This window comes from Microtus pennsylvanicus, chromosome 7, assembly GCF_037038515.1.
Source record: "Microtus pennsylvanicus isolate mMicPen1 chromosome 7, mMicPen1.hap1, whole genome shotgun sequence".
In the NCBI taxonomy this organism is placed as follows: domain Eukaryota; kingdom Metazoa; phylum Chordata; class Mammalia; order Rodentia; family Cricetidae; genus Microtus; species Microtus pennsylvanicus.
The window spans coordinates 3,916,225-3,930,510 of NC_134585.1; the positions used below are offsets into that span (position 1 = coordinate 3,916,225).

Below are 14,286 nucleotides of genomic sequence, written 5' to 3' on the forward strand. Positions count from 1 at the left end.
GCTCTCCAGACCTCAGTCTCCCTGTCTAGCAGAGGCTGGTCTGGACACAAATTCGGTCCCTAGCAAGAAGCAGGCTGCCTTTCTGAGATAACAAAATGATGACGGGGTGGGGGGCAGAAATACGTGAAGCCGCAGCTCCGAAGAGTTTTAAGCCACACAGGCAGCCTGAGAAGGACAAAGCTTACAAAGGCCCATCCATGGTGGTCAGGGCTCAGGGACACTCCAGGCCACAGGAGGCTTGTGGAGCCCAGCAAGACCACAGACTGGGCGGGGGAGGGGGGAACAGACCCAGGGTCCGGAGAAGGGCCAGGAAAAGAACAGAGAGAAGCTGGGGCCCCTTAAGATGAGGACCTTGGCCTCAAAACTACCTTTAGTTCACATGGGCCCCCAGGGCCAGCATGTGGCACAGTGGAGCACTAACAAGGCCGGCTTCCCTGTGGGCACACGGCTGCTCCCAAGCGTCTTCTGGAGTTCTGAAGCCAGACTTGAAAGCATCTGGCTGTTTCCAGCTCAGCCCATAGAGTCAGATCACTTTGTAGACAAAAATACCTGGTACCAGGGGAGGCCATCCGCCGTGCCTGGAGTCTGGAGCTGGGGTCACGTCTGGCTTTGGGAGACAAAGGAGGGAAGGCTTGGTCAATGAGAGACCAGCCCAAGGGACCCGACAGCAGAGATTCCAAGGCTATCCAAACAGTCTCATCATCACAGGTGTTCAAGGTCAGAGATGAACCTGTCACTGGAGCCACAGAAGACACTAAAAGGACCTACCACGCACCTGAGTGGGGATGACCCTAGGCTGAAGCTACCCACGTGGTGGGCATGACCTCAGCAGACTGGGGAGCCAGAACACAAAGGTTAGGGAACACCAGCAGTGGTGGTGACACAGGTCTAGGGATGAGGAGTTCAAAGTTATCCGTGGCTACATAACAAGTGGGAGTCTAGCCTGAGACTGTGTCTGAGATATAAATAAATAGGTAAATAGATAGACAGACTGACAGACTAAACACAGAAAGGGACGGAACAAGAATCAAGATGGCTCAGTGGGTGAAGGTTCTTGCTGCCAAGCTCAAACACCTGAGTTTGATCCTGGAACCCATGAATTAGAGAGCAGACTCCCATACCTGGTCTTCTTATCTTCACAAGAACCCCCAAAATAAATAAAATGTAATAAAAAGAAAACTTTTTAAAGAATAAAGAAGCACCTTGGAGCTGGGGACAATCAAGGCCTGGAGCATATGTGTGACAGAAGCCTCAGGAACAGAGGAGATCAAAGAGGCGACCTGAACATTTTTGAAGAAATAATGGCCCCAGATTTTTCAAGTATAATGGCAGCTATAAAAGCCCAGAGACTGGGCTAACAAGATGGCTTAGAGGCTAAAGGAGCTTGCTGTGCAAGCCAGCAACCTGAGTTTCATCCCCAGAACCACGTAAAGGTGGGTGAAGAAAGCTCCACCAAGTTGGCTCTGACCCCCGCACTGTGCTGGGCACACACGATGAAGTTTATTTTAAAATGTCCTAGAAACTAGGCAAACACGAACACAACATGAACGCTGCCCCACAGTATACCACCAAACTGTTCAAGAGGGGCCCACCTCCAGCTGTAGGAAAGGGGGTGGGGGAGCTGGGTGGTGGTGGTGACACCTTTAATCCCAGCAGAGGCAGAGGCAGGCGGATCTCTGACTACAAAGCCTAGAAGTAAGTTTAGAGACAGTAAGTGATCTAGAGAGTAAGTTTCAGGATAGCCAAGGCGACACAGAGAAAACCTGTATTAAAAAACAGACAAACCAGACAGACATGGGGGACACAAGGATGGTAGCAGAGGGAGGGGCATGGTCTTGAAGATGCTGTCACTCACAGCTAGGGAGCTCTGTGCAGACAGAAGCAACCACTGGGCACAGGGGCTGCAAGATGGCTCAGCAGGTAAGGGGCTTGCCGTCAAGCTTGAGGACCTGGGTTCAATTCTCAGAGTCCACACGTGGAAGGAGAACCAGCTCCCACAGATGTCCTCATACGTATGCCATGGCATGTATACCACAGTAGATAGGTGTAAAAAGACATAAAAATTAGAAACCCAAGTCTGGCCAGGGAGCTGTGACATGGCTGGGGCAGGAATGGAGCCAGGCTGGATGGGAAAGGAAGGTCGTGGGACCAGGCCTGCGGTGGGGAGGGGTGGAGCAGGGTCTGCCCAGGCACCAGTTTCTGCAGCTGACCTCAGAAGCAGGGGTTTGTGAGCCTCCCAGGGCGTGCTGAGAACTGTGCTCAGGTCCTCTAGAAGAGCAGCAGGCTCTCCTAGGCACCAAGCCAATCAACTGCCTTGCTTGTGGATGACTGACGGGTCATGGGGCGGCAGAGGCCCCCTCCACCCAGGACCTCAGGCTCCAGACGGTTTTCCTCTCAAGTGCCATCAAGACAGGCAACTGCCAGGTGGATCTCTGTGAGTTCGAGGCCAGCCTGGTCTACAAGAGCTAGTTCCAGGACAGGAACCAAAAGCTACGGAGAAACCCTGCCTCGAAAATTCAAAAAAAAGACAGGCAGCTGCCAAAGTGGTAGCAGCATGAGGAGACACATCAGACTGAAGCCACTGGTGCCATCTCTGCCCACAGTTACTGGTCCCACGAGTCACATGATTTAGTCCAACAACAGGCAGGCTGGGAAAAGCAGGTAAGTGCCAACAAGTTGCCAAGTGCTGAAGCTGCGGATTTGTTATCACATTCATCTGTTGCACGTGTGCATGCTCTATGGTCACGCACTCCACAGGGCGCACATTAGTGCTGAAGCTGCGGGTTTGTTGTTACATGCATTTGTTGCACGTGTGCATGCTCTATAGCCACACACTCCACAGGGCGCACATTGGGTCTCTTCATCACGTGAGCCCAGACATGGAGCCCAGGTCTTCAGGCTTGGTGGCAAAGCTCCTTTGTCTACTGATCCATCTCACCCACCCCAGAACTTTAAAATGGAAGAAAAAAACCAAAAGATGCACAGAGGCTTGGAGTACCTGAGGAGTCCCACGATCTGGGGTAAGGGAGGGAAGGTCCAGAACCTTAGAGGAGGGGCCGGGAGACAAAGGACCTGAGGACACATCGCCTACACCGAGACACTTTCCTCCCCAGCGGCTGGCTGTCAAAAGCACTTTCTGTGTCTAGTTTGGTCTGTTTCACAGATGTAGGGGCACGTGCTGAGGCAGGAGGATTGTAAGCACAGGCTACACCAGAGTCCCTAATCCTAGCTTCCTTCAGTGGCTGTGAGGAGATACCCTGAGGAAGAGCATCTTACAGGAGAACTTAACTCAGAATTCCACGTGATCATCCATCTTGGGGGGGGGGGGGTGAGGCGGAACCTGAGGCTGCCCTCACACATGAGTCAAGAGCGGAGACGTGGATGCATGTGTGCCTTGCTCAGCAACTCTCCTCCATGCAGTCTAAAGCCAGGTCCAAACTAGGGAATGGTACTACCCAACTGCAGACTGCGTCTTCTGGTGTCCAGCGAGGCCATCTAGACCATCCCCTCTGCACAGTGACCACACACACACATGCACGCGCGCGCTCCTGCCTGATCTAGACAATCCTTCACTGAGATGCTATTGAGGTAGTTCTAGGTTGTGCCTCGTGGGCAATCAGAGCCAACCATCACACCTTGTCTTATACAGAACACGGAGCTCAGGGAGGTTAGGGTGCATGACGACGTGGCTGGGGTATGCAGGTGACTGCTCCCCCATTTTCTCAAGAGTTGAGGGGTCAGAAAGGAGAAGCTCCCAGAACTCTACCCTTATATGACGCTCCTCTGTGGGATGGGGCAGTGGGTGGTCCCGACAGCCCAGTCTCCACCCTGCAGCACCATGCTCGGGTCACCTGATGCTAACCCACCCCCTTCTACTGCTCCTTTACACCATAAAGGCCTCTGCTGGTCTCAGCCAGCTTACCAAAGAAGTGGAAGAATGGTCTAATTTGCATACCCAGGCTCCTCCCTGCCCTTTATTAGGGGCACAGTTGCCATAGCAACTGTCCCTGAAGCCTCTTCTCTGCACTGTTCCTCTCCTTTCCAACGAGCAAGAATTCTATATGCTCACTCAGCTCTGTGTTCAGAACTCGCCTCGATCTTAAGGGTGAAGAAACTAGACCAGAAAGGGAAAGTAATTTGCCCAGGGACACACAGCAAAGTGAGTGGCAGAGCCTTGGCTGGAACTCAGGTCTTCTGACACGCAAGGTGCCCGTCATCCCAGGAGGGGATGGGGCAGGGTGCTGCTGTCCCATGCTTTCCCCAGCTCCCCAAACCCACCCTTAGGACCCTTAAGAGGAAGAACTGTCCCCGGAATGCCCTACAACATACCTGTTTCCTGTCCCTTGCCCTCATGACTGATTTCTCCACGCTGGACTCCAGCACAGTTGCCAGGTGAGCAGTGTGTTTTGGGTGAACGGACTTCAGAGTGGGGGGGCACCAAAGCCTGCGTCTGAGCAGTCGTTTGGGGGACGGGAGCATCTGGCTTCAGGCAGCCCCGTCAGGAAGTTGCCCACTGTGACTCAGCTGCGCTAGTTACCTACGGAAAAAGACCACCCCTCACCACCCTGCCAGAGAGACGATGGCCCCCAGGCAGCACTCGCCTTCCTGGGAGCTGAGTTTTATTTAACTTTTTATTATGGAAAATTTCCAACATCTGCAGAAGAAGTGTGGCAGGAACTCCCATGTGCCCACTCCCAACCCAAGGATCGCCAGTTCGGACAGCGTTTCTGCTCTCCCCTGGGCGGGCTCGAAAATCAGAAGCAAGCCTGTGAGGGAAGCAGGGAGAAGTGGCTGGGGGAAGCCTTCGGGACAGGCTAGGGCGGGGAGTTCCCGGGGAAACTCAGGGTGTTCTGGGGGCAGTGGCACCCAGAAGGCAGGGAGGGCCTTGCCTGGCCAAGGAAGCCAAGCCCTGGTCCAGCCCCAACCCTGCCTCTCCTTGTTTCCTTTCCCCTTCTTCCCCCCTTCACTTGCAATAAAAACATAATTATGGGCTTTGTAAGAAAAAAAGGCAAATTATGGTGACATGCTTTAATTATGAGCCAGCAATGGCGGGCTGAATTCCACGGGCAGGGCCTCAGAGGTTACCTAAAAATAAAGCAAGAGCCTCATTAGATGGTAATTGCTACTTTTGCCAACTGAAGCGAGATCCTGGCGCGTGTGCTTTTCAGCACACAGAGCTGTCTGGGGAACAGGCCCAGTGATGATCGAGGACCAGGGCGGTACAGGGAGGCTGAGGGAATCCGGAGAAGCACCGAGTCTACCATGGACGCTCAGTGGACATCTGGACTCGGGGTGGGAGAAGAAAAGTGTGGGACCCTCACGAGACTATTACAAAGGTACTCAGGCCTTTCCTCCAGATTCCTTCAGGTTGAGTCCCTGCTGGGGGCTCCCTTGGCAGGACTGAGGGCAGAGGTGATCCAGGGACAGCTGGCACAATGCTAATCAGTGTCCCCTCCGTCCTAGCTCTGGGCCCCAGGCCCTCTTGCCTCCAATTCCAGAGGCCAAGAAATTGCTGGGAGGACAGACTTCAGGCATTTAGCAGAACCAGCCCTGGAGCAGGAAGGACCCAGGACTCAGGCTGGGCATTCCACAGCTGGTCTCACCGGGTGCAAGAGGAATGGGAAGGTGCCACGTGTCCCTCTCACCTGGCAGTTCTCGGCCCTGCTCCAGGCAGGAGCGGCTGTCTCATCTGTGAACCATAGGCAAGCTTGTAGGTGAGCACGGCTGGTCCCTCCGGCTTCATATACCCCAACGCCTGGCCCACGACGAACCCATAGTACCTCAGCCATCCTGGGCAGCTTCTCTAGGCTGGTGCATATTTGTGCCTGTATGTGTCTCAGCTGTGCTGTGTAAGCAATGATAGAAAGGGTACTGCCACTTAACTCTAGGGGAATGTTCCAGGCCCTGCAGGGATTCCATCTTCCTGTCTTTCAATCCCTGTCTTACTGAAATGTAAAATCCCGGGCATCTGTGGCACCTTAGCTGGGGCGTGGGGTGAGGTGTAGACCCGTCCACGTGGCTGGGGCGTGGGGTAGGGTGCAGACCTGTTATTCCAGCTACCCCAGAGGCTGGGGAGACAGAAGTGAGAGTTCAGTGTAGAGCCGATGTTGAGAAAGCTGTCTCAGAACAGAAAACAAAAATGAGGAGACTGCTGAGGTGGACGGAGCTGAGGTGGGCGGGGCTGATGTGGGTGGAGCTCAGTGGTAGCAAGTTTGCCTACCGTGCTAGAGGCCTAAGATACCATCCCCAGCGCAGTAAGAAGTGATAATAAAATTTAATGTATAATTTCGGATGGGAGCTGCCAGCTGGCCCAGGAAGAGCTCCCCTCACCTCAGAGCAGGTCACACCAGCATTTCCATCTGCTTCCCTGACCGGTCTTCCAGCAGTGAGCACAGGACCCTACCCACTCCCCATAGAGCTGGCCAGCCTGACTTCCAGGTCACTCCTGCCAGCCTCAGGCCCACAGGCCCCCACTTTTCTGTGCCCACACTCCGGATTCAGGGGTTCGGAATGCATGCAGCCTACGGCTTCCCTACTAAACACTATGTGGCTGCCACCATTCCCCAGGAATCAGCCTTTCAGAGTTTAGTCTGGCTTCCCAAGAATGACTCCCTGGCAAGTGAGTTTCCTTGGCCTGTGCCTGCCCACGGAGTGGGGGGAAAGACCGAGGACTGACCTTGGCCCCTCCCACCATCCCCTCCTGACTGTGAGAGAAACAGAGTCCCCACTGGGTGCTGACACCACTGTAGAACAAGGGTGAGGTTACCACACATGGGCATGGGCCAAGCCGGCATCGTAGCTCTGGGCCAGGCCTTCTACCTACCTAGCTTTGCGCCTCAGAGCTGAGGGGCAAGGTGCCCAGGCTGGGACTCTGTAGGAATCCCCCAGAAGATGCCTTTCTCCCTTCGAATCCAATCCTTCCCCCATACTTACCCGGAAGCTTCTAGAAATCACCTGTGATCCGATAATCTAGGTTTGCCTGACTGAGCCTCGTGCTAGCCCAGCGCTGGGCAGAATCTAATCTGAGAGGCCTTGGGGCCAACCTAGCAGACAGTCAGAGGGAGACAGCCCTTCTGACTCTTCCCTTCACTAGCAGGTGCAGGGTGCCACACACAGGCCTGGTGATGGGAGGGAGAGGCTGAACACAGCTGGCCCCAGGAGTAAGGGCTCCCATGGGGCTGGGGCCTCAACTGGTGCACCACACGGTGATCTCATCTGCATATCTCACACGGGTCCCTGCTGCCTCCCTGCCCAGAGACCCTGCATCCCTTGGGCTATGACACGTCACATCCCTGTCATCTAGCTATAGGGTGAGAGAGGGGAGAACGGGCAGTGACAAGAACCAGGGGTGAGTCCCACTGCCAGCTGTGGCCTCATTGTGCTCTCTGACATTCTCCTGGCAGAGCCCAGCCTCTGAGCCGTGCCCCCTGCCTACCTCCCAGCCTGTCAGGGAGTCTCCTGACAACAGCACACACTTGCACACCTGCCGCACACATGTCTGTCCACACCAGACCTGCACACACAACAAAGATGTGGCACAGAGGAGCTGGAGACATCCAGAACAGACAGATATACAGACCCGCAGAGAGTCACGCCCCTGCAGCACCATGTACCAAGACGTGGGTCCCGGGTACCTTAGCACCTGAGAGATAGGAAAGTCAGGCTGTAAGGGACACTGTTGGCTGGAGGGAGCAGAGGCCAGGAGAAATGTTAACAGTAGAATAATCCCCTAGGTACTTACATCTTTGGAGATTTTTTTGTTGCTTGTTTTTTGAGACAAGGTTTCTCTATAGTTTTGGGACCTGTCCTGGAACTCATTCTGTAGACCAGGCTAGCCTTGAACTCACAGAGATCTGCCTGTCTCTGCTTCCTGAGTGCTGGGATTAAAGGCATGCATCACCACCGTCTGGCTGAAATTTCTTATTTTTAGTTATATGTGTATATGTGTAGATTATATGCATGGGTGGATACAGTACCCAAGAACTCCAGGAGAGGGCAGCAGATCCACTGGAACATGGAGCTATGCCTGATGTGAATACTGGGAACCAAACTTGGGTCTTCTGCAAGACGCCTTGTATCCACCAAGTCATCTCTCCAGCCCCAATTCAGTGTCCTGCTCACTTTATTGGGATACCAACCATCCAGATCTAAAACCACCATGGAGCCTTCCTCCCACCCCCTGCCAGCAGCCTTCTGAAGTTCCCCTTCAGCCCCCCGGCCACCTGTTGTGGCTGAGCATGGGGCCCTCAGTGGACACACAGGCCAGGTGCAAAACCATGTGTTTATCTTTATTAGAAATGTTCTCGGTATAAAAACAGTCATGCTACACATCAGGGACCATCACCAAACACCCAGGCACTGAACTCCGTGTCGTTGGCAGGAGGGGCAAGGCGGGCAGGCGGGTAGGACACACGGCAGACGGGTAGGGTGGGCGAGCAGGCTGCAGGCCACAGGGACACACAGAGGCCACCAGGAGGACGCAGCACTTTGCAACACACTCAAGATTAGTTTTTGTTTGGGCTTTCTTTGTGTTTCAATCCCTCCCCCCTTTTTTTCTCTTTTGCAACATGAAAGAATTGGCAGATGGAGCAAAGGAAACAAAGGCTGGGAGAGATGAGGCCGAAGGGACAGAAAAGCAAAATGCATGAGAAATGACATGGGATGGGGGTGGGGCAACTCAAGGAAGCAGAAGACATGGGACAGGGCAGAGGGCCGAGGAAGGGAGGAGCAGAAAGGAACATACAGAAGCAGAAAGCCCAAACAGACAACACATGCAGAGTGAAAGACGGAAGAGAAACGGAAAGACAGGGGTAAGGACCAACCAGGGTCACCAACAGGACAGACGGAGGCAGAAGGAGGAGAAAAAGCCGGGGCCGGGATCTCGAGACCAAGCCCCTGTGCCCTGGGGCTGGGCCCCAGCCACTCAGCCTCCTCCGGTTGCCCACCACGGCTTGCCCAGCAGTGATGGCCGGGGATTCTACTGTCCTCAGCACCAAGCCACATTCGTGGATGCCCATGGGGCAGGCAGGACACCAGCAGGGCCCTCAGGAACGGCCCTGGCCCGATGCACCATCCTCAGAGGTTGTGACTCTTCGACCTGCTTGGCTCAGCCCAGCTAGATTGCATGGTTGGTATAAGTGACATAGGTCTGTTTGGTTGCCAGTGCTGGAGAGAGAGCAGAGAGCCAGGCGTCAACACTGCCTCTTCCAAGGCCTCCGTCCCTAGAGGTACTACCCCATGACACTCCACCAGGCTCCCAGCCCAGGCTACCCCAGCTGGGTGCTGGACACACCTGCTCCAAAGCTGCCTCTGTTGCCAGCCCCAACACCAGGTCCCACACAGGATTCCCCGGCCCATCTTTGCTCAGGTGAGCCACAACCTGGAGCATGCCTCGTCCCCACAATGTCACTCAGATGTGACCCCATCTTTGAGCACCTCCCCACTAGAGACCCGTTATCATCTCCTAACTCTATCGTGCCTTGAAATAGTTCTTTGGGTGTATGATGTAATTATAGAATCTTAAAACATTCGCCAAGGGAAATCTTTCAAGGGTTCAGCCCCAGACAGTTGGGTAAAGAAAGCACTCATTGTGTTCGAGTGGTGACCTGGAGGAGTGTGTGGGGCTGAGAGAATCAGTGGCCATCAGAGGGGCCTGCTCTGAGATCTGAGAGGAATCAGCGGCCATCAGAGGGGCCTGCTCTGAGAGAAATCAGCGGCCATCAGAGGGGCCTGCTCTGAGATCTGAGAGGAATCAGTGGCCATCGAGGGACCTTGCTTGGCAAGCAGCTGAGACAAGCACTGGACTCACAACAACTCTGCCCAAACAAGACACAGTCCCTGATCCTGGAGACCTGGAGCACCCATCCTGTCCATGCCTGGTGGCCTGTCCCCCTCAGACATTCTCTGCTTTGGTCACTCTGGCCCTCACTCACTTCCTCCATCCCAGTTGAGACTGACACGGCACCTCTGAGGTCCTCCCACTTCCTGGCCACAGCATCCTTAGGATCCTGCCCTAGGATCCCAGCCAGATGATGGCATCAGCTCTCGGAGGCATGTGACTCTCCCCTCCCCCACCATGGTACAGACCTCCTGGCCATCCAGGAAGACCAAGGAAAGGTTGCCTCTATGGTCAGAGGCACGAGGAGGCTGGCCACACCCTTGGCTGGTCTTGCCTTGAGATGTTTGGGGTCTCCATCAGGGGCAGTGACAGGGTGCTTGGGGTGGGGGTGAAGAGGGTTTGGATGGGAAAAAAATGCTCTCCTCATCTTGGAGCTGCCTCGTTTCCCTTGGGACTCTTTCAGCTCTGAAAGGGAGGCACACCCATGGGGATGGGGTAAGGACACGTGTCCCGGAAGAGAGGGGACGGGGCAGGGCAGCACCGAGGTCCATAGCTGCCTCCCTGATCCCTGTTACCCTGGGCACGTGGCTGCCAAGTCAAGGACAACGCCTCCCAGCCTCTCCTGCAGGTGAGCAGGCTCCGTGGTAAATCTTGTTAATGAAATCCAAGGGAGGATGGTGTCCTAGTTAGGGTCACTTGACACACCTACAGTCATTTGAAGGAGTCTCAGTTGGGACATTACCCAGATCAGACTGGCCTGTGACCATGTCTGTGAGGAATTGCCATAAGGATGGATGTGGAAGGGCCAGCCCGCTGTAGGCCACACCATATTCAGGTGGGTCTGAGCTGTATAAAAAAGCTAGAAAGCATGAGCCAGAGAACAAGGCAGTAAGTAGCCTTCCTCCTTGGTTTCTGCTTCAAGCTCCTGCCTTGCGTTCCTGCCTTAGCTCAATGATGACTACAACCTTTAGGATGACAGAAACCCTTCCCCCACAGGCCCAAGTTGCTGATGGTCATGGTGTCTATCACAGTGATGAGAAGCCAGATAGGATGATGGTGTGCAGCCTCCACCACAGTCTGAGCAACACAGCGGCTCCCCCTGCATGCCTGCCCTTTCTTTTCTGTTTCATGAGGAAAGCAAACACTGGAGATAGCCAGCCTTCAATCCTTGCTGGTCCAAAAGAGCAACCAGATGGAAGGGACCTGGGCCCATCCATCATCTTCTTAGACACTAGCGAGAGATAAACATCTGCCTGATTCCAGCCTCTTGGTTCTCCTTCTGGGACCTCAAGAGGTACCAAGACCAGAGTTGGGTTCAGTTAAAGAAACAACTTTCTCCTGGCCAGGGGCAGGGGGCAAGAGACCTGAAGTGGTGGTGGGCTCCCTATCTGAAGAAGTATCAAGCAGAAGCTGGGTGCAATGGAAGGAAGCATGTCCTAACATTCAGGGAAAGGTAAGAACAGCGGTACACAAAGCAACCCCAAATCTCTCCAGGGAGCTAGATAACAAGAGAACTACAGGATGATGGGACAGAGCTGGGAGCCACGCTGGCCCTGAGATGGACTAGGAAAGCTCAGGAGAAGAAGCTGGGATGCAGGATGGCAGCTGTGCTGGATGAGAAGCATGTAGAGTTTCACTCTAGTAGAACAGAGCTTCCTCCTTCCTGGGTAACCCCAGGTGGCTCCCTCCTTTTTCTGCTGAGCCTCAGTTTCCCTTCCTATAGTTAGAAGAAACAAGCAAGAATTCTTTTCCCAAAGGACTGCTAAAACTTTCAACACTTCCACTGTCTAAACACCATTGCCCCAGCAAAACCACAGTGCATGGTCCTTCTTGCTGTCCCAGCTCCTATGAACCAGCTGCCCAGACTCCCTCATCCCCTGTGCAAATGGATAAAAACTTTCCCATCTGCAAGATCCTCCAGGAGCTCAGGGCCTGGAGATAGAAACCTCAGCAGTGGTGGGAGCTGACCCCTACAGGGAATGCAGGCCTCGGGCCCTGCTGCATCGGAGGCTCTTAAGGGGATAAGAAAAAAGTTCATGGCACGGCCATCTGGGTCCCACTAGCCAGAGCTGTCTGTTTCCTCTAATCTACCTGAATCACTGACCCCAGAGCTTGCAGAATGGGGTCTTGGCCCCCAGCTGCAAACCAGGGGGCCCTCAGGCCTTTGTCAAAGTCTGACCTGGGAAATGGGAACAGCAAGTTGGCTAGCAGTAGGCACACAGTAAAAAGTCAGTCAGCAGGGAGGGGACCTGGGTCACCATCCGGGCCTCCTCAGCAAGTGCCGTATAGCCTGCTAACAAATTAACCCTCCCCAAGCAGGAGCAGTGGCTGTCTGCCTGCAAACCAGGGGACAACAAACACAGCAGCTGGCACTCAGGTCAGGGACAGATGAAACCCTCAGCTCTGCCATGGCAGCGAGGCCAGGGTGGGTACTCGGTGCTGCAGAAGTGCCCCCTTTGTGAGAGAAGGCATGAAGGTGTGGCAGTGCCCTCCCAAGGGTTCTCAGTCACCAGCCAACCATATGGCGATTTGCGAGCCGGCTTGAGGCACAAGGCCAACAACCGCTGCTTGTTGCCCTGTGATTCTGCGCCAATCTGCCTGCAATCAGGGTTCTAAATTATTCTGTTGTTTGTCTAAAGATATGTGGCCTGAACTTGACAGGGTGAAAAATGTCCCTGCTCCGTGGACGTGACACGCCCCCACTCTCCCCCTCACACCCCTTCATCTGGGCTATCCCTGGAATTGATCACTCTGCAGCCCTGTCACACTGAGAGACAGGGGACAGAAGGAGCTACCTCCTCTGGCCCTAGCTCCCTTGAAGGAGCGGGGTTGTAGACTTAGCTTCCCCCTACCTGCCACACTTCCTTTTAGGACCTTGTAATGGACTTGAGCAGGGCAGAGGGACAGTGTCAGTGTGGCCATCAGAACGCTGCAAAGACCCTCACCCTGTGGTCCCTTCTGATTGCTGAGTGTAACAGTCTGTCACCCTCCTGAGTCATAGCATTGATACATGCTGCTCTTGATAGACGGTATGCGTGTGAATGCATGTGTGCATGTGTGTGCATGTGAATGCCTGTCCATTTGTGTGCGGAGCGGTGTGAAAAGCTGCTTCTGCTCTGCTGCACAGGTCCTTGAAGGAATAGTGCTGGACTGGGCAGATGTCCATAGGAAGGAGCCAGGAGTCTCCACGCTCAGGCCAGAAATACAGATGCAGCTGCACGGATGGGGGGCCCCTGCCCCTTCCCATCTTAAGCCGGAACATGAAGGAAGGGCCAGGATCAGAGGGCAAGGGTCACATGGTTCTATAGGAAGAGGCACAAGAATAGGGAAGCATGTTGCAGAGATGCTGCTAACACAGAGTGGGGGGACACGTCAGAAACCTGGTATATTGCCCCACACAGAGGATGGGGACCCCAGAGACAGGGAAGCCATAGCACAGGGGAAGACACCGTGTTGAGGCCAGCCTCAACTTCCTCTGGGGATCAAGGCCAGGTCAAGCTTGACCCTGCTGCCACCAACTGGCGCTGTGTGTGGCCTTCAGCTCAGGACCCTCTCAACTGGGACTTCCTACAAGCCCCTGGGGGAAATGCTGCTCCGTGGGGACATTAGTCGAAGACCCACCCACTCCATCCTCGCTCACCTGCCCCAGGATGGCCATGCTCTCGGTCCCCGTCTTTCAGACACCACTAGAGACAAAGCCAAAGACCCTTCCTGGGCCTCTGTGGCAGCCCCTCCCCCAAAGGGACTGCGAGCTGGAACAGGGATATGGTGGGGTCTCAGCACCCTGCAGGAACTAGGTGAACTGGCACAAAGGATGTGGCCGCCCACAGGGAGCCTCTAAAGTTCTCTGAAGCCACCAGGAAGGACTAGACAGGACAACTGTGCTCACCGTCCACCCACTGTCTCCTATTGGTTACCTGAGAGCAGGTAGTGATGAGGCCTGTAGCTGCCTGAGCAAGAAGTGGGTGGGGTCGGGGCCGGGAGGCAGAGGGAGGAGGCCATACACTCACCTGGGGCCTCCAGGTTCTCACACAGCTCTGATTTGGCTTCCCCGTTGGGCCTGAAGTTGCCCTTCTGCGTGAACTTGTTGGACATGGTGGCTGCGGTGACCACAGCTTTGAGGCTGCGCTTGCGCTTGGGCACGTTCTGCTCCGGGTGGAAGAGGATGATGTAGACTTTGGGCATGTAGAGCATTCCCAGGGACACAGAGGCGCTCAGACTCACGGAGACCGTCAGCGTGGTGGTCTGGATGTACAGCTGTAGGGGGCCGCAGGTGAGGGTCAGTTTCGCCCTTCCCTGCCAAGACTCCGCCCACCTGGCCCTGACCCCGCCCCGCTCAGCTGCCTTGCTTACTAGAGGGCCCTGACCTGTTCAGCACTGTTGTGGGGAATAGATACAGCTGGGATAGGCCCATTCTGTACCTGATGGCTTCGAGCAGACGGAATCAT

At 54.8% G+C, this 14,286-nt stretch overlaps 1 protein-coding gene and 1 long non-coding RNA gene across 3 annotated transcripts in view; both read right to left on the reverse strand.

Annotated features, from left to right (window-relative positions):
• Positions 1-4,961: 4,961 nt before the first annotated feature.
• On the reverse strand, positions 4,962-5,874 carry LOC142853615 (uncharacterized). The gene is made up of 3 exons (XR_012911222.1): positions 5,781-5,874; positions 5,646-5,689; positions 4,962-5,085 (listed from the first exon to the last, which is right to left on the reverse strand). It is a non-coding gene; the product is annotated as an uncharacterized LOC142853615 (long non-coding RNA).
• Positions 5,875-8,263: 2,389 nt separating this feature from the next.
• Positions 8,264-14,286, reverse strand: part of Grm4 (glutamate metabotropic receptor 4) — a 76,476-nt gene continuing 70,453 nt past the window's right edge. Inside the window, exons 6-7 of one of the 2 annotated variants that reach the window (XM_075979654.1) lie at positions 13,849-14,095; positions 8,264-9,165 (exon numbers count right to left, since the gene is read on the reverse strand). In XM_075979654.1, coding sequence (XP_075835769.1) covers positions 9,116-9,165; positions 13,849-14,095 — 297 coding nt within the window. In that variant the 3' untranslated portion in view covers positions 8,264-9,115. The remainder of the gene's footprint in view (positions 9,166-13,848; positions 14,096-14,286) is intronic. The other variant, XM_075979653.1, reaches the window with a different exon arrangement.